The following is a 27,738-nucleotide window of genomic DNA, read 5'->3' as shown; positions in this document are numbered from 1 at the left end:
CTTAGTCATCATCGCCACAACGACTGCTATTTGTTGGTTACTTTTACCTCTTCTACTGGGTTCACTCTGAAGAAGCCACAGCAAGGAGGCCGGGCCCTGGGGCCGCTCTTCTTGCTGATTTGCCATCAAAACAGAGGAGGGTAAGCGTAACCTTTTTTTTTCTGCCTAAAGGTGCATTGCTCGTACGCCACCAAGTGTATAGCAGCAGAGGAAAACGTAGGTACGTCGAAAGAGGCTTTGAAATGCAGCTACCGCCTTTCTGGTCAGAGATCGCGATACCTGGATACACATGTCACGCGATCGAGCAGGCTTCGGACGTGGCCGTTTAGCAAACACGTACAACTATCGGTGCGCCAATGCCATCGCGAAACGTTCGATTTTGAGACGTCGCCGTCCATCGGGGTCCATGGCTGCCGTTTATGCCGTGGCTTAATGGCGTGGGCGTCTGTTCTAAAATGACCGAGCATACGACAGCCCCTGCACCTCACAGGCTGCCGCGGTCTTCTCTTATTCACAATAGGGAAAAATAAGTTCGAGTGCTTGCATTTAGGCACCCCGATGAAGAAAGGACGCATGTTATAAGTACTTTTTTTCTCCGCACCCGTTCCGTTCTGACGACCGACCAGTCTGGGCAACAGCGCGAACGCGGCATCTTGCGCGCTAATCACAAAGTTTAGAGAAAATAGCAAAAATTGAACAGGCTTTACCAGCGATGCTGCCGCAGTGTGGTGCGTGAAACGTCTTGTGCTAGGCGTCGAGTTTTCACGGGCACTAGCGTACGGAACAAGCGTGGAATTTATTTAACCAATTGAACACATTTATGCCTTGTAACTCACGATGAGCACTAATATGAGTTTGATAGTCGTCGCTATACTATGGCATAGTGAGCTCTCTCAAACGCGACCATCCTGCTCTGTTAGACAAACAAGATGCCGATCTATATGCCTCTCTGAAGAGAGAGAGAGAGAGAGAGAGTGTGTGTGTGTGTGTGTGTGTGTGTGTGTGTGTGTGTGTGCGTGTGTGTGTGTGTGTGTGTGTGTGTGTGTGTGTGTGTGTGTGTGTGTGTGTGTGTGTGTGTGTGTGTGTGTGTGTGTGTGTGTGTGTGTGTGTGTTCTTTTTACGTAGCATTATATTGAGGTCCATTGGTTCGGTGCTGTTCTTTCAAGCGAGATTTTATGCACCAGCCGTTACGCCAAGTAACAATAAAACTACTTAATACCAAAATGAAATGACCAAAGGTGATTGATTGAGGATGCAGATACACTGCAGAAGTAGGACCACAAGAAACGGTGCTAAGCTGTAGCCGCCACCAGTACGGATGATAACACGCACAGCCGTCACGTGTAACGCTTCAGCTGCGTTGAGGCTGTCAACCGGGAAATTAAATTGAAATATTGGCTACAACAAACAACTTTATAACGAATTCGGAAAACAAACTTACCTAAAATGCTCCACAAGCATGCAATTATCGTACGTGTAAACGAACTTCGCTTATAATATTCAAGCAGCTTGATATCTGTACCTTGTACAGATATCTCCACAAAAGCTTTATTTAAGACTGCACTTGGTAACTCGTGGGAACATATTTACAGCGGGCGCAAAATTCAAAGGCAAGCGAAACGACAGCACACTTCCAACTACTTGATCTTCCGAAGAACGGTATATAAAGCTCTAAATGTACGATAGACGACATACAAAAATCACACGTAATTATGCAAGCAGAACCAGCAAACAAACAAAATGGCACTGTAATCCGCGTTGCATGGCTTCCTTGTGTGACTTTCAAAGATTGCTGTTTTCTTATTGACAACTTAGGGTACACTTTTTTGTCCTCGTCTTCTGATAACGCTATTAATCTGTTACCATATCGCCAAATTTACATCAATTCTTCCGCATCAATATCGCAGGATTACTTCGTGCAGTAATCGTGCAGTCTGTACGATTACTTTCATATGGTATATTTTCATAGCACCCCGGTGAACTGCGCAATTCAGCGATTCAGTTTAGTACTAGAGCTCCTGTGCCAGCATGTTTTGTCCTAGCTGCAACAAAAAAAGAAAAACGAACAAGCACGTCAGAGTTATTCATGCTCGTCCATCAGTTAGGAGCTCCTTGGCAGGCGCACCGTGGTACAATGACTATACAAAGCGATGCGTATGTGTCAGTCGTGTGTATATATATAAATATATCTGTCGTATTGTGCTGCTCCGTGTCTATTGTATATTTTATAAAAGAAACAGCCGGGCAACGTGCCCTAGCGGACCAAAGCACCCTGCTTAGGCAACTTTTCAAACACCTAAGCAGTGCGAAACCAAACGTAATTTCTGCGATTTGCTAACGCTCGCAAGACATCATTGTGTTGCGTAGAATTCGATGCTCTTCTCATCGCACACAATAGCAATCGCATGTACCGGAGCAACACACAAGTGAAGACTTACTGTCGCGCGATGTGGCTTCAAGTAAAGGTCTATACGCTGTGTTGCTCTCCCTCTTTTTGCAGGAAAGCGGCTTCATTCGTTCGCCAACCATGTGCATCAAGAGTCGATCCGAGGTCTTCGCCCTGTCAATCTTGTGCGCGGTAAGTACCTCACTTTTTCTCGCTGCAGCGATCTCGTAGTCATACCACTGCCCTTAGTGCATAACCCAATGCAATGTACTCGCTGCTTCCCGCAGATATACAACGTCGCCTACATACTCATACATGCCATGAATTTAGGTAAGTGCACCCAATGAAAGCTCGCCGTACACACCGAGTCTCTCATTCTTTTCGCCTTATTTTACAGCCAACACCTTTCATTAGGATTTCATTCTTTGCGTGACATGTGATATACTAGCGTCATACGTTAAGCTCTCTGCGCATGCGCCTGCTCTCCGCGGGACAACGGCAGACATGCCGAGAAATTGGCGTTTTATGTTATAGCGTACCGTCATCGGGTATGGTGTTAGAGCGTTGATTCATAATGTCATGCAGTGAAGAAGTAGGCTTCTAGACCATTCCACATCGCCGATGCACGAAGAACGCTCATATTGTCACAGCATCTGCTTGGGGGCAAAGGAAACAATTTTCCTGCTCAGTGCCGCCTCTCTAGGCTTAGCTGCGGCAAAAAACAAAAGACATGGAAAACGCTGGTCTTAATAATAACCACAAAATAATCGTTGATAATTTGTTATCGACGTGAGCGGTCACTAAGCACGAGGGCTGATTTATCTCTTATTTGTTGCTGTCAAGACAGAGAACAAGTAGCACGGACGAATTCAGATGGGTCCGCACTCGGTCTTGGCGCTGTTATGTCTTCACGCAATCACGGTAACATGTGCGGCAGTCAGCTGCACAAGACGTACATGCTCAGTAGGCCTAACGCATCGCGTACTGTGGTAACGTACCGCGTGTTGCACATGGGAAAAACTCCGTTTTGTATTTCAATAACTTTAAAGAACTGTGACGCAGGACAAATAAGCGAAGTGGCAGGAACACTTAATTGCCTCGCGTTTTTGCCTTCTGAAAGTAATGGAAGCGCTCGTGCCAACTCGCCCAAGTATTCATCCTGTTGTAGTAGAACTGTGGCTGCGACCCTTGAGCCGATGATGGCACGTTCTCGCTCACTTGGTGCTCTGATTTTCTTCTTGCTACCGCTTCCCAGGTGCATAGGTGTGTGGTTAAATAAAAGCGCGCACGGCCCTCCTCCATGTGGAAATTGCAGTTGTGGTCTACCCAACTTATCTACCATGAGTAAAACCTATAACTGTATGTGAGACTCCTTTCGTAGCTTGACAGTTTTTAGTATCGTCTCTCGAGTAGCCTTCCTTTCTTGGTGGTGAATGTCCGCCGTAGAAGCGGGACATATTGAACAGTTCACTCGTTCTGCAAGAGTTGCACCCTGAGGCCAAGTGACGAAACACACCGCAGTCATAAATTGCAATGTATCTGATATTTAACGCAAAGCACACTATTTCTAAAGGGGCATGGATTAGGTACTCGTGTTTGCAACTCGTGAAGCGCTAAATATTTTCTGAAAAACTTGTGCTGCCAAAAAAGTCGAAAACATTACGTTCAAACCGTAAAATATCCACCGCCCGCAAGCGAACACTCTCCCTAGGCAGTGCAAAAAAAAACTGCTAAATTTAGTGGGGAAGACCGCGAAATTGGCAACACTTCTCTAAACGTCATTTGTGCATATGCTATGAGCTGAGGTAACACAAATGGAAACAAATCGAACTAAAACTTTGAATCAAGAACAGCAAAACTATGGACAAATATTAACTTACACAGAAATGGCACGCACGCTTTAATACAGCTACCGCCCTCGTGTAAAACAACCATGCTGCATTCTTTAACTTCCCTCAGAAGGAGCGCAACTGCCTCACTTGTGCAATCATGTTTCTAGAAAATGTACCAGAGGTAACTGGGACTCTAGGACGTCTATAGAGCTGCACGTTTGGCTGTTCAGGAAGCGTGGGGAATGGTGGATTTGCGCAAACCTCATTTTGGCTTCAAACGCTTTTGTGACTTTGATGACTCATCAATTTCAACGAACTCTTGCGGTTTACCAACTCTGTGATTATTCAGGTGTGCAGAGGCTCATCGCCTTCGTGCGTTTAGAAATAAATGTTCATAAATAACACCCTAAAAAAGATTGAAGCCACAAGCATGAAGATTTGGCAAATCCACGTTGTACCCTTCATTTCCATAATGGTTGAATCATCAGAGTGCCAGAGCTCAAGTAATTCACCCTTGTGTGCCTTTGCTTCATTGTTTGTTAGTGATTGCTACTAACCAAAATAGGGGGCTCTCGGTCACCCTTGTTCATATTAAAGTAATAGTGAGGGTCTTGATTCCAGCAGCTTTGAAGCTTCCATGTCAGATACTGGGTTTTATAGGCCAGTTGCCATTTCCCAATTTCACGTATTAAGTGACGCCTGCGCAGAAAGGATGTTCTACATCCACCGCATGGCCGTGAATTGTGAACTTGGCTAACATACCCGAGGCTAGATCTTGAACACGTATAATACCCAAGACAGTGGATGGAAAAGCGCCGCCGCAACAGGTCAATTGATAACTGCATTCTACGCACAATCCCAGACGTGGGTTTTGATCTCATCCGCGCAAGTTGTTTTTCATCCACTTTCCGCTACATTTACTTCATAACTTCTACATTTCAAATAAAAAACCAAATAATTAATCCTGTTCTTTCCTGTATTTCATTGTCAGTTGGTTTCTAATGATGTCGACTAACCAAAGAAGGGCCCCTTGGTTCCCATTTAGTTGAGTTCACTTTCTGTATGCAACGTCGCTTCTGTGTGGTGACTAATGTCTTCTTTTTTTACGCCATCACGCTTTCTTCTGGGGGGATAAGGAGCATGTACCGCATTCTGGAATTGTCACTGACTATATTTGTTTACTTTCTCGCTATCTGTTGACTATACTACAGCGCAGTACTCGCGCGCTATGATGAAACCGTAATATCATCGGATTCTTGAATACGGCCAAGTGACGACGGGCCCTATAACTTAAAACTATTCCAAACTTTTCTATTCCGATTCTGCAATCTGCCGTCGGCGATTGGTCAAAAACTTTTTGGAACCCCCCCCCCCCCCCCCCCCTTTTCATCTGCCTGTCGCTGGACGTCACGAAAACGGCGATAACTACCTGTCTGATGTGACGTGTACACGCTGATTATGCATGAGTTGACCGAACAAAAAAAATTATTTCTTATTCAACGCATTTTCGCCATTAGCCCTTGGCTATCGGTCACATGTTTTCGGGCTGCGCTCACATTACCTGTCGTCATGCGACATCACAAAACCGCAAGAACTCACCACGTCAACGTGACGTGAACGCGTTAAAGATGCATTAATATGCCGAACAAAACTGAACTTTCTTCTGAATCACCGCAGGCTGCCCTGTTCCAAAAGGAATAAAAGATGGCTGCCTCCGATCGCTCAGGCACTGGCTACTCGCACCTGCCAGAGAGCATGGGTTTATTAGCGTATAACTTGTTGCGTGGCCGCGTAACGTTTTCGAGCAGCTTCGGCACGTTTACGACCTCGTTCCGTCAACTCTTCTTCCTTTTAGCGTCATTCTTAAGCTTCCGTTGCATGCCGCCGCGATTCTCGAGCAGCCACCGCAAGCTAAATAAGGGAAAACGGACTGATTGCAGACGCCAGCACCACCCTCTTCATCCGCTTATCGATCTCTAGTGCAGTGGTTCGGCCCCACCAAATCCCTCCCCACCTGAGCGTGCTCCTCGCCTCTTGTCAGCCAATTAGATAAGACAAGCTGCTCAGGGTAGGAAACGTTATTCGTTTTTCGAGCAGGCAAAAGTGGCCTCCTATGAACGAGGAGAGTGTTTGATTGGTCTGTCAGCCAACCCTGCGGGTCAACGCCTTATGCTTGCGTCGCCTGTTACGCAAACTTGACGTCAGAAGATTGGAATAAAAACTTACTGGAGTAATTTTACGTTATAGGGGCCCAATACTGCCCTTCTTTCTATTCCATGGTGCGCGAGACATTTGGCAGTTGCGCTAGTTGATTGTACAATTTCACGACAAAAACAAGATAGCCTGCATGTGACGTCACGGACGCTCCCTCTAACCGTGATGATTCTCCAATATGACGCCTAGCATGACGTCAGTATACCACATGCACTGCCGCGGGTAACCTGTTTCCATTGAGGAAGGAAAGCTTCGGAGAGGCCCCTGCCCTACCATCACTGTTGGAGAGCACTGGAGCCGCGCACGACGCCAATGCAGGCAGCTGTTGGCCGTGCTGGTTCACCAAGGTGTCGCCAAGGTTGACGGCAGTGCAAGCCATCTATACCTAAATACGTCAAAATGATGACGTCAGTGAAAGCCTCAGTCCACCCTAAAATGATAACTATATAGTGGCTTTCCTACAGTCCGGTTTTTGTTGCATTTCCCGGGAGGTCTCCGTCCCATGACGTCATGATGCAGAAGGTGGTCACGTGAGAGCGGTATATCGTGACATTTCGGCACTCGTTCCTATTCGCTCAACCATCTTCAATGCTGCTACTCATTGCGTTGCCCGATATATTGCAAGTGCTGACGGAAATGTCACCATGTTGTGCTCTTACGTGAGGACCTTCCGCATCATATCGTCGACACCTAAGCCTTCCGAGAAATCAACCGGGACTGTTTCGTAGGAAAGCTACTATAGTTGTTATTTCAGGACGCTCAGTCTCTCGCGAGTATTGTTTCTAAAGTTTCAAGTCCGAGCACTTTCACATAAAACAGAAAAAAGAAACACGTGGAAAGTGGTTAACGTCCAGCCAATACTTCTTTAAAAGAAATAATTCCGTATAAAGTCGGCCCATCTCAATGGCCGCCCGTTAGTGACTGAGGCCTCGGGTTTATTTATTTTCCGCAGCCTACCACAGCAACTTCGCGAAGCTGCACATCATGTACGTGGCCATTTACTCGATGGGCCTGCTGATCTCCGTACTGTTCTTCGTCACCATCATCTCGGTACGCAAGTGCTCATTTTTAGGCTTACCCGGGCTGACAGCACCGTGAATGAGCCGTTCTGCGTGTGATAGCGTCGCTTATTGGATACTCGGGCACATTTTCATGGCGGCGGGTTAAAAAAAAAGAACCCACACATTCCACACGCTGGTTTGGGCGCACGTTGAAAAAAGTTCTAGATAATGCTGAATAAACTCGCTACCCTCCACTACGCTTCTCTCGTAGCAGTAGCTTCCCTTGACGTGTTCAACGTTGAAAAGCAAATACAAGAGAGCATTTCTAAACTTCCAATGCAAAGGAAAACGCCACCCATACTTCCGTCACTAGGTGGGAAGCAAAAACGCTCTGCAGGCAAGAAAGGGGGCTTTGTCAGACGCCATTTGGTTCCTTCGGCCTCAGCATAGCATCTTGTTCATTCAAAGTCCGAGTCAGTCGAAGAGGGGTCTGTTCTGCGATAGCTGCACCGTTCTAGTCTGCCAGATTATTCACATGTAAGAGAATGTCAGCTTTCTTTGCCGCGATACGTGATGCGCTATGCCTGATGCCCTTGCGCGTCCTGCATCGTGGACTACCGTGGCCGCAACATGCGGTTAGCGGGCTTGTGCATGAACACGGCAACGCCCAGACGACCCAGAGCCCCCGCTTCGATCCGCATTTCCACTTTATGTTTGACTTCCGTCGCAACAACGACAAAGGGATAGCAAACTAATCCACCCCTTAATCTCATCTTATTCTGCGAACAAAGTGTGAGCAAAATACTGTCGCTAGTATTGAGATCAGGTGCCCGTTTTGACACTGATAGGCTTACAGGAAACATACAAGAACACACGCAAGAGGCTGGACTTCCAACTGTTTATTCGGTAGAACAAATAAACTGTTCGCAGTTCAGCTTTTTTCCTACCTTGTGTTATTCCTTGACGGTTGGTTGTGATAAGCCGAGTGTGCGATGGTCAAGTGACAGAGTGTCCTTTATAAATTAGAGCACCGTTCTATCGAATAAACAGCTGGTAGTCCATTAACTTCGTTAACGCGTTGGCCATGCGCAAAGCTCTAAATGCCTAACTCTTCACTACATCATTAATTTAGTACTGTGCTCTACCACGGTGCACGCTATGCATGTATGCTAAATGTTCATCTGTCGGCGTGTATATAGCGCGGTGCTGCGGAGTGGTGGCGCATTCATCGTGTGCCTAGCGTACCACGTTTCACAATCATTTATCACGCTATGCGTAAATCTCAACCTCTCCGTTTCAGGCATTAACAAAGTTCAATTGTAGAGAATATGCTAATTTTAATTTCGGGGCTATCACCTATTACTAGTTTACTTTTACTTCCTGCGTTATACCAATCAAACTCGTGGACCTCGTGGTCCCCCTCGCAATTCGCAGCGAAGTAGCCATCGGCCTCACCAATAGCAATGTCGAAAGACCTGACACCAGGCATAGTGAGTGGCGAGTGACGTCAGAAGAGAGCAATGGCGAGCGATTGAACTGTCATTTGCTCGCATGGCCAGCCGACACCAGGACTACATGGTTGTGCACACAGGTGTTTTTTTTTTTTCGTTCGAGGACACAGATTTTTTTATAATGGCCTGTGACAGTACCATAGTTTTATTCCCCGAGCTCGATCGCTCTAAGAGGTGCTCGTTACATAATAAATCGAAGTACATTTAGACAAATTACCAAATTTTAGCTAATCGACTTTTAACTATTTATTTTGGTCACATATATCAATTTACGAATTAAAGCAAGTTAACTCTCAGGACACATACACTCGAAGAATATCTTGAAACAAGTTTCGGTTTAAGGATAAACGCTGTCAAAGTTGACGGTGAAATAGATTGCTGTTCTACTTGCTTTGTTTAGAAAATGTCTTTTTATGCATCGCAGGAGAAAAATAACTGCAACACTGATACATTTCGTCGCCAACTTCTGGAACGCATATCTGAAAACCAGTGCGATTCTAAAAATTCGTTACAAGTGGATGCGCCTGTCGAACTCGCAAGCTACAATTCGTTAATTGCATAATGTGCCCTCAAGTGACTAATTAAAAGGTAATTACGGAGGCTTTGTAAATTAGTCGATTATGCATTTGAATTCATCGTGCAAATAAGGTCCGTCACCTCAACTAGTACAGCTCTAGGAGGGAAATTGTGCCGCTCTATCTTCTGTATAAGCCTGCATTTCTTTTCTTGTTTTTTCTTGCGTTATCTGTGGGTGTCCAATAACATTTCCCCCCCCCCCCCCTTGTGTAATATCCCTGCGGAGTATTTAAAGGTACTGTAAATGAATATTTACCAGTGGAAGAAATATGTTCTGCTGTGCAACTCTTTCAAAGTAAGATACACTACATAAGCGCCCATGTCGCGCTAAGGGATCTGTTCCTTCCTTGCATACACAATGCGGGAAAGCACGTATGCGCTAAGGCTGATTGCCGTAGGCAAACGGGGGCGGGAGGGTGGAGGAGAAGGGAGGCAATGCAAGTAGGCTCTTGTACCCTGCATCTCCTGCACGGTATAGAATTCCAGGAGATTATTCTGCGCTCCTCCGTTACGGTATGCCTCATAAGCAAGTTGTTGCATTAGCGCGTAATACGCAAGAATTTTATTATTCAGCTCCCTAGGAGTAGATCTCTAGATTGTATGGCAACTGGAAAGATTCTCTATTGCCCTTCGCTGTAATCTGCGCTCACATAGTATTTCTTCATAAATTATAGTGGACACTGCGCAATGTATAAAATGAAAACACATGTGGGGCTTCGGGGAAGCGGAAACGCGCATTTCTTCTACCGTACGAAAAGCGGCATTCTTTGTATAATTTTTTTCACATAATATCCACAGTAGGGTGGCGTAAATGGCATTCGAAAGAGAGTCAAAATAGCTCCACTATACTGCTTTGTCGTCACCATGAACCTCTCAATTTGACGCCACCAAAAGGGGGGAAATCAGTCTTGCTTTTTTCTTTCTTTCCTTTTCTTTCTTTTCTATGCTGCTTCTAGACTGGACTGCTATGCGTATGGAGAGTAGAACCGCTCTTCTGATACATGCCCTTAAACTTTGTTATTCAATGCATTGGCGTTCCAGGTAATGAGTCCCCAAAGCAGCCCTCAAACAGTTTGTGAGGACTTGAATTGGAACACCAATTACCTTTTCAGCGCATAAGTGATACATATCTGTTATTTATTTAACCTATGGGTAACCCTCATTTTGGGTGTCATTACAGGGGGTAATACACAAATACAGAACTGATATGGAAGGAACTTTCATGTACCATCCAACAAAACACCATCCAAAAATATCAACATCATCGAACAAGTGGCATGGAAAGATTGACAAGGAATATAGCACATTGCGTGCAAAAAAGCCACAGCAAAAGATTGAGGGCCGATACGGTAGCAAATAAGTGCGAAATGGTAATCACTGCACAAGAAAAAATTCGGTTTTATTAAAAAATTTATATTTTTTCTTCACTTTGTCTCTGCCACGTTCCTTGTTCAGTCGCCACTTGGCGTGCAACTTCCGACCTCTGAAGTACCTCAAAATTAGCATACCTTAGCCGCAGTCGCAAATAAATTTTTTCGGTGGCATCCCGAGTTCCCGTAGACAACCAACCTTGTTCTCCTTTTTCTTATTGGTTTTCGCAGAGGCGAGCCGCGACCATGCAAGTGGGTGTGTTTCTGTGCAAAGTAAGGATCGCCATCACGTCCATAGAGGTTGGTTACCTCGGCTATAGGGTAAGACACGCACAGATTACTTGCCAGCTGCGTTATGGTTTTCAAAGGTGCAACAAAATGTGCTGAACAATTTATTTAGTGTTATTTTTTATGTTTTATTTTTCTCGTTGTTCTTGCTCTAATAGACAGACGATGTTTTGTGCAGCTAAAATATTTGTACGTTTATCACCCTCCGTTTGCTTTTCACAAGGAAAAACGTTCGTGCAGTGAATATTGATTGATTGATTGATTGATTGATTGATTGATTGATTGATTGATTGATTGATTGAATCCTGCCGTTTAATCAAAAGTTCATACTGTTCGACAAGTTCTGTCTTTATTTGTGTGTGTTGCGTTTTCTTACCATTTGTGCTAAAGTAACGTGGCAATTAACTTTTATTGTACCTACAGTGTCGCAGACTCGCGTAAGAAGAAATCTATCAGCCAGCTTCGTACATTAAAGACTGCTTTCGACGTAGCACCAGCGCCATCAAAAAATGCTCTACATTCTATATCCAACGCCAGTGCCACAGCTTGTCAGACACCGCGAAGGCACATAGGGCACTGATATCGCGGTACATTGGCACCTCGTAGGCACGGTAAAGAATACAACACTGGTATTACTGCTAGTGAACAATCGCGCACTTTAATGCGCATACATGCTCTTTGAAAAATCAGTAACATTCAGAGCACAACGTTAATGGCCAGTACAGTCGTTGGTCGTCGAGTCCGGTCCCGCCAGTCACGTGCATCCGCTATTCATGAGTGACTCATTGCACGTTCTAGCGCAAGCGCTCGTGCTCGCTTACATTTAAGAATGCATCGCTGCAATCGCGTCGCGCCGTTGATCTGATCAAACGAGACTACTTGGCTTTACAGAACCGCGACATTGTGCGAGAATTTTTTTGTAAGAATATGCGCGTCTCTCACCGAGAGAGAACTTGATCGCAGTGAAAATACGTCCAAAACAAATGCCTGCAAAAAGTAAACGGATGATGCATGTCTATAGGCATTTGTGCACCGGCCGCCCCAGATAACACGGTGCGAGATTAAGGAGAAAAACCGAAGCCTCCTTTTTTTTTTGCGTATGGGGAGGAAGTAGAACTGCTTGCATGTTGTTAGCAACCTTCGAAAGAGGCGGCCAGTATTAAGTAATTATTGCTCAATAATTAACAAACCTTAAAAATGATCTTCGTTACGTTACGGCAACAAAGTTCATGCGAGGTGTGTAGACCCCATTTGAGGACCCCACTGTCATTTTTCTGTCTCCTTCACGCATTCTTTAACGATAGTTCGCGAAACCAATAAAAAAGGCGTCGCCGCTAGCCGATCGCGCACTGCAGCGTTTTGTGTGTGTGTGTGTGTGTGTGTGTTTATGAGGAAGAAGAAGTTACGTGCAAAGTAGAGCGTCGCAATCAATCAAAGTGGTGTTTTCAAATGTGCTCTACAAGCACTGCATTGAAATTGTGGTCATCAATTTAATAAATATCAATGTAATTTATCGTCGCAATCAATCAAAGTGGTGTTTTCAAATGTGCTCTACAAGCACTGCACTGAAATTGTGGTCATCAATTTAATAAATATCAATGTAGTTTAATAAATCTAACTATTTTTTCTTCCATGCAGATAGCATTGGGCCGCTACGACCTGCCGTTGCACGTAAGTCACCATTTGTGATGCAACTCGTAAGCGTGTGATTTTTGCGAACCACAATTATCTGAGAGCCTATTCACGAACCATATAACTTGGTAGAAGGCCGCAACGGCACCTGAAGCGTCCGTGGCGGTGAATGAGCGTCAAATCTACACGGGTTCTCAAGGCATGAGGCAGTCGTACTTACGGGTTTGGCTCTCTTCTATGGTTCGATGGACTTTCATGGTTCCGCATATTTTAAATTTAACTACTTGCTTGTTTTTGTTTGTACTTTCTTTTTAAACCACGTGAGGCTGATACCGTTGTTGCGTCTCTCGGGTGCATTTTATTGAAGGAATGGAAACTAACTGCATGAGAGATTGACACGTCCAGGTAGCTAAGGAAAAAGATTGCCCAACTAACTTTTTTAATCATTCTCTTTAGGACAGAATTTGAAACAATGAAACTGAAGCTGAGCAGCAGTGAAGTTGTCTTTGTTTAGCGGAACGCGTAAGGCTATAGCGCCACTTTCTAGACATCCGGCCTTAAATCATGCTATGAAATGCATTGGCGTTGCAGCTAACAGTTCCTCAAAAGCGTGCGTGAGGAGTTTCGGAATGGTTTCATGTGTAACGCAAATGCATTGTATTAGTACAGTTCAGGAGTGGGTACACTGATGGTGCCGCTAACCTCAGGATTCCAGCTGTGTATACATGAGGTCGTTTCCGGTGAGCTTCAATTTCGCCGTTGGGAAATGTGCACTCAATATATATATATATATATATATATATATATATATATATATATATATATATATATATATATATATATATATATATATATATATATATATATATATTGAGTGCACATGTCCCAACGGCGAAATTATATATAATAATATATATAATATATAATAATTATATATAATATATATATAATAATGTAATATTAATAATATATAATAATATTAATAATATTATAATAATAATAATATTAATATATATATATATATATATATATATATATTCTTTTTTTATGTGCAAAATTAATGAACGATTATAGTCGATGCGAGCGAATAGCCGAATGCTTAACTTAATCGCTTTATAAAGGAAATGATACGCTAGGAGTCGTTTACTTCCCGCAGTAAGCATTTTTAGGTAGCTTTTGTTCTTGCATTGCATTATTCTTAAAGAACAGAGCCGTTGCGCACATACATAGCGGCAGTATATGTGTCCATACATATAAGGCGATTCATCTTGTGCATGCTCCCTTCAGCGCCGGCGTGAAAGGCAACTAGAGTCCTCCTTTCGTGACGCCTTCTGAGAGTTAGTCTTCTCCTGCCACCGACGCAGGGGGAGAGGGCGGCGAGTGGGGAGGAGAGCTGTCCTTCGCGAGCGCTCCACCACGGCACTTCTATCTTCAGACGCCCCAGAGCTCTCATTCGACAGTACATGTGTCTCAAAGAAAGCTAATTGTTGGCATTCGGCGATGAACATACCCTGCACATGGGATGAGCAAGAAAAGCGTATACCCTTACCCTTACAAATGCTGCTATTCTCTTTAATGTAATTTGACATCTGAGCATACAATTTCCTGCACAAGTCCAGCCCGCCTCTTCGGGTAATTCCCCTGATTTAATTTGCATGTTTGTGGCGTCGGACGCTCTTGTGTTTTCGTTTATTGGGCCTTATCTGCCTTCATTGGCAGATAATGTGTTTGCTCTTTTTTTTAGTGCAAAAGGCAATGAGTCTATGTGAACACGCATAATCGCTTTTAATTGAAATGGTTCTGCTTATTCGTGCGTCCGTGGTGTAATGGTTTCAATATCGGGCATCTGTGCTATAGGTCCTATGGTCGAATCCAGCAGTCGGACAATTTCAGTAATCTTCATTTAATTATTCAAAACGCAGCACTTCCTTGAAAATGATCAGTTTGCAAAGTCACGAAGCCGGTTAAAGCCAGAAGGACGAAATTTCGGCAAATCCATATCATTCCCACGCTGACTGAGGCGCCCTGCTTGCAGCCCCCGCAGACACTAGCGTCACGGTTCCATCTAGTAAATGCATGAAATTATGAGGTTACAACAGTGAAACTCAGAATCGGACAGGTCGAATTACTTCGTCTTGCTTTAAACTCGCTCTTATGTTCACACAAACTCAAACTTATCACGTGAAACCAGTACCTGCATAATGCCGAGGCTTCGACAACTTTGTACATAGTTGAAATAGATGCAATGCTCTGGCTAGATTGATAATTGAGGCTTACCGTATTATTAAGGGGGTGACGTAAGCCACGCTTGAATATAGATTGTGTCGAAGGATCTCGTTTCGTCGCATACGTATGACTTCTGCTTTTCCTTCTTTCTTTTCTTTTTCGCTCGTTCTTTATGCTGTAGTGATGAAATCGCCAATTCGCAGGCCTTGAATGGAGCCCGCTAACGCAAGGCAAGGATCGGCGAAAAACAGAATTTGCGATATCCACAGCCAGGAGTCACTGCTTTATGCGCTGCGGCTGGCGAGAAATACCCATTTCGGGATGGTGTAAAATACTTCAACATCGGCGCTTTCATGACAGACGAGGCAGCGCTATAACACGTAATGTGCTAAGAGAGAATAAAATACCTGCACCGCATGGCACTGCTAAAACAGTACTTACACGCCATTTTGAATTTCACTTCTTGCCGCGTATGTAGGTCCTGTAGACTAATGTCCTTGACACACACAAAAGCAATGTCCTTTGCAGTAAAGCCCTTTTGTTGTTATTCTGAAGGACCCCTTGCAGAAATCTGCAAAATGACCCTTGCAGATAGGAAAACCACCAAACGTTCTTAGGTGGTTCCTCAGATCGACGCTGCAATAAATAAATAAATAAATAAATAAATAAATAAATAAATAAATAAATAAATAAATAAGAAGGTAGCGCTGCTTGTTTGAGCAACAAGAGTGAAAACACTTTAAAAAGAAGCTGTGCATGTAGATTATATTTAGCGATTGTAGAACCTAAAAACTTTCTTTTTCCATTGTTGATGGCTTATAATGCGCATGTTTGTTTATTTTCTTCGTGTCTTTGCGTTCTTGGCCGCAATTTAAATTGAGCTACCAACTATAGACAATCAGTGTTTTGCTGTGCATGCTGCGTATTATCGCGCTGCCATGGTACTTGCCACGTTTCTTCCGTCGTTTGTCACGTTTCTGTTGTCCTACAAGTGACGTGATGCGAGCGTTTCAGAGTATAGATAGAGTAAGCCTTCACTGTTCGACAAATCGCATTACGGCCAAAAATTGAAACATTTTCGCAACGTAAAAAAAATACTTATGGAGCACCATAGTTTTGTGACCGGTTTACCTTTATCGACAAGCTATGCACGCTGTGTACGAGAATAATGCCCTTCCCGCTCGACATGTAAATGCGCGATCTGCTTTCCAACAAAGGAAAGTTGCTGTAAGACAGATACTCCTTTATCGTCTGTTACTCCGCTTAAACGCCTTTCCGGTAGATGTCCCTTTATCTGAAGGACTTTAGAACATTCGCGTGTCAGGAGTATAAGAGCTTTCTACGCATCAGTTGCGGTTTCCTTTTCAAGGAGGAGTGTGTGCCATGGTGTCATAAATCATAAGGCAATCACGCGGGAGCAAGCCATGACGAAGTTCTTGCACTCGCTTTGGCTCGCTCGGTCGTCCGCTATGCTTAAATCGGGCAGCTGATCGAGCAACAGCATAGCAGACGACCGTAGCCGGGGACGAGCCGGAGCAAGATGGCTGGCACTGACGTCATCGTAGACGCCATGTTGATGAACCAGCACGGCGGGTAGCTGCACTCGTTGGCGTCTCGCGCGGCTCCAACACACTGCAGCACAGTCGGTAGAACAGGGCTCTTTCCTAAGCTTTACTTTCTCCACGAAAACAGGTTACCCGCAGCAGTGACTATGTGATTGCATCAGTCAGTACCTGCGTCATTCGAAACGCCATATTAGAGAAACATCGTGGCAGGAAGCTGCATTCGTGACGTTACGTGCAAGCTATCTTACAGTTTCTATTCTAGGACTACTCTGAGGCATTCCAACATACACGTTATCCATAAATAATGTTCAGAAATTTAGATTTCAATAGTTTCGAATAAATGCTAGACAATAAGAAACGGCTTTTCACATGTGACACGTCTACACGTCAACGTGTGCACCCCTAGTGGCACAGACAGCATCCAGTCTGGCCGTCGTACGTATCGATATTGTCGGATTGCTTGCAAACGCCTGCCTTACCTTGTCCACGTTGGCATGTGAAACCCTCCTCCTGTTCATGAACACTACCTGTCTCCATAAATGACCGATAACAAGAAGGATAGTTGGTCGGGACGGTGGTTCTCTTACATACTGTGTCCGAAAGTTTCGTTGCACTTGGGCATCGGACTTCGTTTGTATGAACCAGGCTACACAGTGAGATTTCTCCGGTGGTGCCCACATTTTTCAGCAAATCTGTGTCACCTGAAAAAAATAAAAACAAAATGTTTACGGTCTATCTCGTTACAAGCCTAAAACCGTTTGTTATTATCAAGTGCTGTTTTAAGGCTTTTAAAGCCTAAAGTTGTAAAGGTAATTTATAAACACCCTATGTTCTAGGATTTCGAAGTCGAAAACCTTCATTTAGGGCAAAAAAAAATGCAAAATCCTGAAAACGTCATGTGAGTGCTCGTTTGGGTTAATTCCTTAATCTGCGGTTTACCTTGCGAGTCCGTCACTATATTTACGGCTACTTTTTCTTGCAAGTAACTTCGACGTGCCCTCTATTCTAGTTGCTTACCCTTTCAATACTGAACGAGCAAAACGCTAGTTCCGTCTGTCTGAACAAAAGGCAACTTTGCTATTACCGCAATATCGCCCAGAACCTGGGCCTTAACTTTTCTAGAAAGTTACATGTTGGGCACACATTTTCACTCAAATATATCGCGTATTTAGGCCATGGCAGTCTACCCAACATGCGATTTTTTATAGATATCGCAAGAATTAAGGGCTCGCAATGTAATAGATTTCCTCATTACTTTGAGATGTTCTGCTTTTGCAAGCTCTAAGCACAGTGACACTTTTTGAGGTGCACTTAGACGCACTTTATGGGCTCTCGTTACCTTAAATACCCATGTGACAAAAGCACTAAAGCAGTGTTGACAGATACAGCATTCTTTAGAAACCCTATTTTCAACCACCTCGTGGTTGGGTAATTGCTTACTATAGAAGAGAACAATAAAAACTTCAATTTTTTTATTTTGTGCCGTAACCGAAGTGGTGGTACGTCAATGCAACATCATAACTTTAAAAGTATCTCCCTGCATTTTAGTCGTTGTAAAACACTAAATGTTCGCCATAGTTCATGACTTCAGTTTTCTTGCTCTTTTAGAATGCGCTGCAGTCCATTTTAACGAATGAATAATCGACTAGGCCCAAGCGGGCGCTGCCAAATCAATGACGTCACGACGTCTTGCTGAGAGAACGTTAGGTTGGTGTCGCCAGCTGTCTTTTGTCTTTGCGACCTTTCTGGCTTGCCTCTCCTCACGGCCAGAGTGGCATCTTTTGCTAAGAAGGGTAATTTACAAATATTTTGCTGTTCAACTATGAAAGTTCAAGCTTATTTTTCTCTTTAGTGTTCCTTTAAATAATAACGAGCGTTTTGATAATTTGTCGTCGAGCACGAGGAGAGAATAGGCGTTCATAAAATGTACAAGAAAAATCTACACTTAATTACAGCGCGAGGCATCATGTTTAACATGCTGTAACGTGACATGTTATGCTTTATAACGTGACATCAGCCGTTGCAGTTGAAGATTCTGTGCCTCTACAAAATTTCACTCGGATATATGTCAAATCTGGGTTTCTCAAGAAGTATACGAAATACCAACATTCGGACGGATATTATACCCTTGCACAAGACAAGAAGCATCGACGAACTATGAAAGTGTACACTTTTTTTCGAAGTTGGAGCGTTTGCAGTGCGCCATGGAAGAACCGGCCATACGTAATCACTCTTTTTGTTGCAGTTTTTCAAGGGGGAGAACCAAAAGAACGCTGTGGTAAGGAATGCCCTATAAGTTCCCTAAAGAGATGCGAGGTTGCACTCAAGTTAGCTCACCAGTGTATGAGCACTGTCTGTCAAGGAGCAAACAAAATGGATGCGCTGTCACGTCAGAACACCACCGGCCGATGGTACACTTCGTCTCAGTAGTTCCATGCTGTGCAGTCAAAGTTATCAAGCGTGGCATGGCTGAGCCAGCTGCGCCATTTACCTATAGTCACTACAAAATTTTATCTCTGCGCAAAATTTGAGTTCGAACGAGTCAGCGGTTTTACAGGAAGAGCAATGTATAGCTGGTGCTTTCATTATTGTTTAATTACTGCATAGCACTCATCATAATAACTCTAGGGAGCACCTTGTGATTGTGCGATCAAAATTGACTAGTACTCAAAGCACAACCATCTTGCAGAAAATGTGCGTAGCACCGTTTTCCTGAAATACGGTGAAGAAATGCGCCGTGAAATGCATTGACTTTCCAGTAATCTTTTTCCCCGCATTTTTCATGTTACGCAAATGTATTATTTCGAGCAGCACTCAATTTCGCTGCATATCTTCAGTGCCAAGTCCTATTTCTTGTAACTTGTGGAAGGCGCACACTTTCTACCAGAAGCATACGTTTTCAGTACCGGTCGACTTCAAATTTGGGATTATAGCGTGTCTTCGAAAATCAATAATGAAAAGGACAATTAGTCGCAAATTTCTAAACAATCCCTTTGCGGATAGCGTCAATGTCGCGCTTTTGAGTGCATTCATTTAATCAATCACGAATACGACAAGCGCTAAAACATATGTTGCTTATTAAATGTGCTGATAAATGTGTGTATTACGTTGCTATAGTGATCCGTGAACAAAACTTATATATTTATATCTTATTTACTGATTTTAACTTTGCCTTATTGCCATTACGACGGTTTAGGACTTTAATTTATTCTTCTTTCGAGGATGGGAACGAGGGGGTTTAGTTCACCTTTATCTATCTAGTAACTCTAATAACGATATATTCACTTCGTTATCTCTGTATTGTATTTCTACCTTTTCTATATGTACAGTCGCGGACAGAATATTATGGACCATGAAATCTAAGAAAAAGCTGAATATCTCCGCAACTTCACAACGCAATCTGGTATTTGCATTTTGGACCTGGACTAGAATATGCTAACAACGTTGTCGTGGGCAGTTTTACTGGTTACTGCTAGAGGCTGCTCGGGAATTGAACGTTTTCGGTGATCCCGTGGTCCATTTCATTCTGTCCGCGACTGTACGTTCATGTAAATACGCACTCGTATTACTTACATGTTTATTTCCCCTTGGCGTATATTCTCTCACTATGCTACCCACTTATTTCGAAGTTCCTTAATGAATATGTAGGCTACAAGAAATAAACATGTAAATTCGCAAATATCACACAGTCGTTGCTCAGACACTCAATGTGTCTCAGTATTTGTTCTAATAGCAACAACCCTGATCATTAGAAACTAGGCTTACCATCTCTGAATATGTGCTTAGCCGGAACGAAGATGCTGGGCGGGAACATGGCGGCGTTTTTACCGCTTGATTCACAAATTTCATCGTCGCTTCCGCACTGCCACAGCAGTGCAGGAGAAAGACGAGCGCATGTGACCTTGCGTCTCACGTTTCATGTTCGCGAGTCTTCCTGTCGAAACGTTTGCTCCAGGCTGACGCGTTCCTTTCTCAGCCAGTTGTCGTCACTTCCTAGGGAGAACGTGTTTGAACCTGTTTCAACCTCTCTAAAGTGTATCCTGGGCGGCTCAGTCAGGAGGCTATCCCGCTCAACGAAGAGAAAACATTCGCACGAACAAAAGTGCATTCGGCAGACAATATGCGATCGGCAACGATAATGGGCAACCGGAGCTGAAACTTGGCATGTCAACAGCAGCGCTGTACCACACGGGCTACAATGGGCGGAGAAAACAGCTATCAGCAGGTCAAACTACAATTTCGCGCCAGCTAATCTTTTCCTTTTCACGCCACATAAATAATCAAAAGAAAAACGCACAGAAAGGAAGCGCACACTATCTACAACTTCTTTAATATGGCCACGAAGCCTTCCCGGCATACTATCAGTACTAACGATAAGTGCCGGAAAAGCGCCTCTCAATCTTAGCTGGCATACAGTGCGCAGAATTGGATCACGCACATCCCGAAAAAAAAATCTGTGTACAAGCGGTCGTACAAAAAGTTGCGCCAAGCCCAGTCACCTTTCCTTCACGTGTCTGAACAGATTTGTTCGGCTACACCTTTCCCAGGTAGAGCCCGAGATAAAAACCGCCAACACTCTGTGCAGCCTTTGCACGTTCACCCTTAAACAGTGTAACGTCTGCATGACGTACCACAACTTCACAATAAAAAACATGTTACACACAGTTGCCTTTGCGAAAATGCAGATTGATGCCTTTCCACCTTTCTGCTTTTTCTCTGGTTTCTTTTGCTTGGTTCGTCCAGCATTCGTCGCTGCTTTTGTAAGTGTCCATGGGAACACCTAGATATTTCGTCGGGGTTTTTATCCATCTCACATTCACCTCTCATCTGATACATCATATAGCATCCTTCGGCCGTGCCAAGTGCATGTGTTTTTACCACTACCAAAGGCGAACGAAGCTAAGAGCAAACCCCTCTTCTTATCGGTACAAAAGATTGGGCTAGTTGGTATTGACTGAAGATTAAGTGCCACGTGTGGACGTTAGCAACTTTTTGAAAACACGCGTGTTTACTATCATCATCATGTAACAAACGCCAAGCAGGTCGTGGAAGCGTAATAGAAGCAGACTCTATTCATTCTAGCCGCAACAGGCGTGTAAGTCATTAAGTAGACTAGTGGTGAGTCATTACTTCAGCAAGATCAAATTGCCTTCATGGAAGCCACGCGATAATGTTGTGAATTTATTTTTCTCTTGTTTCATAGCGAAAATTTCTTTGCTTCTTTCCCCACTTTGCCAAATTTCGCTGCTGGCTGAGCTACTTGCTGTCTGGCACGATTGGTTGGCACAGAACATCGGCACCGGAAATTATGCGAAACGAGGTGGTCCTCGGCGGCATTTCATGTAGGGGCTCGGCCGCACACACGGGAACGTCGCCATTCCGTCATCGTCATTTCATCGTCTTCATTCCATTGTGACCAGTCCTTCGTTGCCATCTCATCGTCATCGTTTCGCCGCCTTTACCTGGTAATCGTCATTGCGCTGTCATTTTTGTCGTCATCACACCACCGTCATCATGTCATGATCATCATTCCGTGTCACCGGTTTATTTTCCTTCCGTCATCGCTATTCGTTAGTCGTTACATCATCGCCGCAATTTCATGGTCGTCTAACCGTCGCCGTTATGTCACCGCAATTATGCCATCGTAAGTGCACCGCCATCGTGCCATCGCCTTCACACTTCCTGGATCCTACCGTCACCGTCATTGTGTCGTCACATTAACTTCCAAGTCATACTGTCTTCGACATGCCATTGTGGTTGTTCCATCGTCGCCATTCTATCGTGGTCATTCAACCTTCGTCCTCCCATTGTCGTCACGCCGTCGCAGGCATACAGTCGTCGTCACCGTTCCATCACCGTCATGCCATTGTCGGCACGCCGTGCGTCCTCATAGTTTGTAGCGTCATCCTATTGTCATCATGCTGTCGTTGTCAAATACTATTGTCGTTATTTCATCGTCGTCACTGACTCGTCGTCATTCCATCATCGTGGTGGCTGGGATCCACTTGTTTGGGCGCCCCTTATTCATGTTGAGCGAGGCGTATGATGGTGAAAATGTGTCCAACTTGGTCACGTGGTTTTTCCTTGTATATAGTTGCGAAACAAGCACACCGTTCTTCACAGAAACCAATCAAAGCTCATCGTCAAGTGATTCGCACAGCGCGTGGAATCTGTACACTTCTTTTACTTTGTTATGCTATGTACTTACCCAGAATTTTCCTCGTGCATAGGTATTTATGTCCTTGCAACAAACCTCTAGAAGCGAATGCAGCGCTTCTACTGTAGCGCTTGCTCATTTGTCTTGTGTCGCGTCTGTCGCACCACGGCGCATTATTGTCGACCCTTCTTATTGCAGCCCTTGGCCGTAGCCAGCCAGCGCGTTTTCAGGAAGAAACTTCGGAGTGATAGAGAGTGGAGGAAGGTAAGACACTAATACCACAACATTTTAGTCCAAGTGTAGCGGAAAGGCGGAACCATAGAGCCTATAGTATTTACCCAGAGGCTAACTCGTCCTCCCGTTGCAGTTGTATGTGCACGAAAATGACTAACTTTGGCGCTGAGATCATTCGCTTACGAGGGAATGATCTGTCTAATCTTCCCAGTTGTGGCTTTGAACGTTGTTGATTTTTGTATATACAGAAGGCAAGAAGGCTCCGTACAGCTGCGTAATCATTGGTGGTGGCTACCGTTATAACGAAACATAATGTTGAAAGCTATCACCTCGCAAAGTCACAAATTCGTATAAAGTCAAGAGGAATAAGTTGAGGGAAATTCATGTACTGGCTTTCATCCCAATGGTGGCTGAACCGCCATACTTACAGCTGCCGTAGACAATAGCGAAAAGGACTAACCGCGCGAGGAGGTTTACGTATATTCCAGTCAGGTTCACGCAACGTAGATTTTCTATTGCAATCATGAGTAATTGGGTTTTAAAGCGAAATCTGGATGACGGCCCCCAAGCAGGCCGTGTTGGAGCATCACAGCGTCAGCATTGATTGACTGCCGCAGCCGCGTAAACTTACGTGACCTACAACGTGGAGGCGGTAAAGTGCTATGTGAAACACAATAATCGGGACTACTTGGTAATTAAACGACGCATCTCAGTTGTGATTTATTTGAACTAACTATACGTAAGGTAACCTTTATCATTATTGATCACTACGCGTCAATCGTGTGCCAATCGTGTGTCAATCGTGTACGCATCAATCGTGTAACCAGCGTGTGTCGGAACACCTAGTCGGCGTTCCGTTGCACACGTTGCGTTGCCCTTGCGTTTTACACCGACCACGTCGTCGCACGCCCGCCTTCAGCGCCGCACGAACACAACTGCGGAACGCCAATCAACAGCTTCGCCGTGAAAGACACGTTGCGTGTTTGTATCCAGCGACCGTGACTCTTCACTGCATTTTCTTTGCATCCCGTGCCGCAATGAAGTGATGTCACAGTTCGAGCGAGGGAGTAAAATGTTTCATTATTTCGTTGGAGCGCTTCGCTTATCCTTAAAGCGTTTTTCACTACGAAGACGCAAATAGTTTTCCCTGTTCATGAATGCTTTCATTATTCACAACAATCCCTTTTCGTTGTTCTGTATTCGGTGCAATGCAGTTCTACCACGTCTCCTATCTCGGCATGGAAATCTGCTTGCTGATTATTGACGTAAGTGTTTTGAAAGCACGATGAAAGAAGCAGGATTTGTATAGCTATGTCGAGGTGATTCTAGCTTAGTTCGTAGTATTACTGACTACTTCCGCATCTTCGAAACGTTTCACAATCTCATTTGATGGTATCTTCGGCAGAACGCTCCAAGCTGCGGCTCGCAGCAGTCAGATCTGGAGCCCCTCTTAGTCATAGCCAGAGTCAGGGCCCCTCAGGTGAACACGCCTAGAGAGACGGGAATGGATCCGTGGGAAACCTCCGAAAATACGAGACTGCATAGCCAAAGTCATCGCACACCACAGATCCACGAAAATTGGCGACTTCCGCTTTCACCACTCAGGAAAAGGAAGTGGTGGTCGTCACGTGATCGGAGCGGCTCCAATTGCTAGTGAACAAATCTGATCACATGGAATTAAGTGGCCAATGCAGGCTTCGAGCACTCCGTTTCAACCAGCCAAATACGGTGTCGCCTGTCAGAGCGTCTTAGAGTACTCGATAACTGCCAGCCGAAGATACCATTCGTGTCAACGCTTAGACATTGCTACTTAAGCATGCTTTTTCATTCACTGAGCACTGAGACTTAATTTAAGTACATAAGAAATCTAAGGAGAAAAAAATTATTTGAAATAAAGAACTTGTGGCGTCCGCTTCAGCGGAGTGCCGAAACGGCTAAGAACCAGTTGGTTCTGATATCCTATAAGAAATATACCCGTAATGGCATAGAGCCTGCGACGTCAATAAAGCGCCCCTCACCAGATCTGGCCGCTTTCAGCTGACAAGCGCAGAGCACACATTGCGTGATAACAATCGTGTCTGCAAAGTAATACATCGCTTCGCGCCGCGGAAAGATCTGAAATTGCAATCCAAATGCCGTTTCCCTCTTCACTCGCGGCCTCCGCGCTCCAGCTGGATGGTGACGTAATCTTGCCCCTGCGCCTACGTAATCATGTCCACAGTGTGACGTCGCTCGTGGTGACAAGTGACTTCAAGAATTATTCAAAGCAACAGCTGTCATCTGTGCGATCTGTTGTTTGAATAGGTGAATTGAAGTTGAGAGAAATAATAAAACACACAAACGGAATGTCTGTGTGTTTTTTTGTTTTTGTTTTTACTTCGCACCGAAGCAAGAGACATGTACACCCGGCCACAAAAATTTACGGACCAGGGGATCGCAGCAAACGTTCAATTTCGAAGCAGCCTGTAGCAGTACCCAGTAGAACTGTATACGAAAATGTTCTTAACATATTCTAGCCGATGCCCGAAATGCAAATACCAGGTGGCGTTTTGAGGTTGTGGAGATATTCAGCTTTTTCTCAAATTTCATGGTCCGTAATATTTTGTGGCCGGGTGTACTTCCGCTTCGTCTGCTTGTTCCCACGGTCGTGCGGTCACGTGCGCAGGTACCGAAACAATGTCATTTTCTACCGCGTTCCAGCGCGTGATCACGTTCTGCGATCCGCTTGTTCTGCCTCAGTATTTGTGTAGCACTGAATTATACCGCTAGTCATTTTTCCTTGTGCACAGCGCGCAAAATCTTGCGCTGCGCGAACGAGACAACAGCTCGCGCGCGACACCGTCGTCGGAAGTGTGAAGCGCCGAAAAAGAAGCGAGGAACAAAAGATAAAAATTAAATGCGGGGCCTGTGACGTATATGGGAGAACGCAGGGAAGGAATTTCGCTTGTCAAGGCTAAAACGGGGCGACTGGAGCGGGAGACGGCCTATGCAATGGAGCCCATCTGCTGAAATCATGGGTTCGCGGCACTGAAATATGTCGGCTATTAATGAGCCGACTTGAAAATTGTTTGCGGCAGAACGCTCCCTACAGGACACGTAACAACTTCCAGCGTATAAACAAAATTCGCTATGGGGCCTGGTGAGGGGCCCTTCAACACAAGAAACTCAGTGCCACATGCAAGGCGAGTGACAGGGTCAAACAATAACCTCCAGGTCGTTATTTTGGACTTAGTACATATTCATTGGTGCTAGTCCTGGTGAACAATATATCCCATGGTGGCTTCACGAAGACTTGTTTGCTGAAAACACGTGCTCACGTAATATTTGCTTTATTCTAACTATTTTACGCTTAGGTGTGTAGTTCCGACTACAAGATGTGAATCCGCTATTTTGCTTGTAGTTTTATATCTTTGCTCAATCTTACCAAATCCCATTGGAATTAGGACACTAGTTTAAGCATTATTTCCAGAACTATTTTATCTGTAGGGAATCGGTAAGTTTTTTGTCCGCTAAGTTATAGTATTATAGTGGCTTTACAAAACACTTAGGACTTCGGGAAACACTTGCAACTAAATATTCACCCCTGTCATCATTTTGTCTTATTGTATTATCTTGTTTTTCAAGCTTGTTGTTTCATACACTAGTATCGCTTGAAAAATAAATGAAATAAAGGAACGCCAGCAGTCCAGATCGGCCTGATCGTGTTGTCACGAATTATAACGAGACGCGTTGCCACCTCGAACCACATTTCTCACGCCAAGGAGGCTCCTCCTCCTGACTTGACGTGACTTCTCCAGGTTCACTTCTCAAAACGTCTAACGTTGTCTCATGCTTCCTGCACCCGTACTGCTTCATTGGTGTTTTGCTGCTCAGAAAGAACAAGTTTGAAACGGGACACGCTGTGTTGAGGATTCACGCCATGTTGTTTAACTCGCTGCTTTATCGGCGCAGTAGCGTGCCTTGTTATAACTCGTGACATACTTTTCGGCAGAACTTGTTATCGGGCTAGTCGGTTCTCGCCTATGGCAAGAATATTAGCGTCAACACTGCCAACACAATTAGTGACAGGACTGACGTTCGCAGCGCAGCGTTTGTTTCAATAACGCCTCGCCACCAATCAGACATGCGAGAAATACAACTGTAACGCAAGGTAAGACGTGATGATCAACTTGACAATAAAGAAGCATTGCCCAGTGGTCTGAGTAACGTAAAGTATATGAATAAATAGCATAACGGGGCTTAAGCACACTCGTTCGTGACTATAAGCGAGACGCTCAGGCCTGTCGAGGGCAGTTTCGCACTTGACGTGTATGTCGTTCTGCCACAAATGTATTTTATTGCGTAGGCATAAGGTACCAATGTCGAAAAAAGTGTGCGTGAAGTATGGGAAACCTGTCACGTGTGTGTCACATGTGCGTGCGGGTGTGGGTGTGCGTGCATGCGTTTGTGTATGCCCCTCTCTCCTCAAAGCGGTATGGCGTGTGTTGAGCGAGCTTCTGAACAACACGTTGCAGTGTGATCAACGCGGCACAAGCTATGGATCTGGGACCTCAAAGAGATGCGACGTTGCTAACGCGTTTCTCTTGCATTTACCGCTAAATCGCGAAATAATTTTTCTCTTCTTTCTTTTCTCGTTTTTCTCGTTCGCAGCTCTACGCTACCTGGCGACTGGATTATTTTGTGGAAAATATGGTCTACAAGGGCCTGTTCTACTGAGGCATAAAAATTCAGCGAGATTCTCCGCAA

At 44.5% G+C, this 27,738-nt stretch overlaps 1 protein-coding gene across 1 annotated transcript; it reads left to right on the top strand.

Annotated features, from left to right (window-relative positions):
* LOC135916826 (uncharacterized) lies at window positions 1–27,738 on the top strand. The gene is made up of 10 exons (XM_065450259.1): window positions 1–140; window positions 2,501–2,578; window positions 2,674–2,716; window positions 7,385–7,482; window positions 11,122–11,211; window positions 12,817–12,849; window positions 18,847–18,879; window positions 22,957–23,022; window positions 24,207–24,257; window positions 27,643–27,738. The coding sequence occupies exons 2-10, from the start codon at window positions 2,528–2,530 to the stop codon at window positions 27,706–27,708; spliced, it is 531 nt and encodes a 176-aa protein (XP_065306331.1). The 5' UTR covers window positions 1–140; window positions 2,501–2,527; the 3' UTR covers window positions 27,709–27,738.

Source organism: Dermacentor albipictus, chromosome 7 (assembly GCF_038994185.2).
Source record: "Dermacentor albipictus isolate Rhodes 1998 colony chromosome 7, USDA_Dalb.pri_finalv2, whole genome shotgun sequence".
NCBI lineage: Eukaryota > Metazoa > Arthropoda > Arachnida > Ixodida > Ixodidae > Dermacentor > Dermacentor albipictus.
The sequence above is the reverse complement of the archived record's forward strand: the minus strand, read 5'-3'. Positions and strand labels throughout refer to the sequence as shown.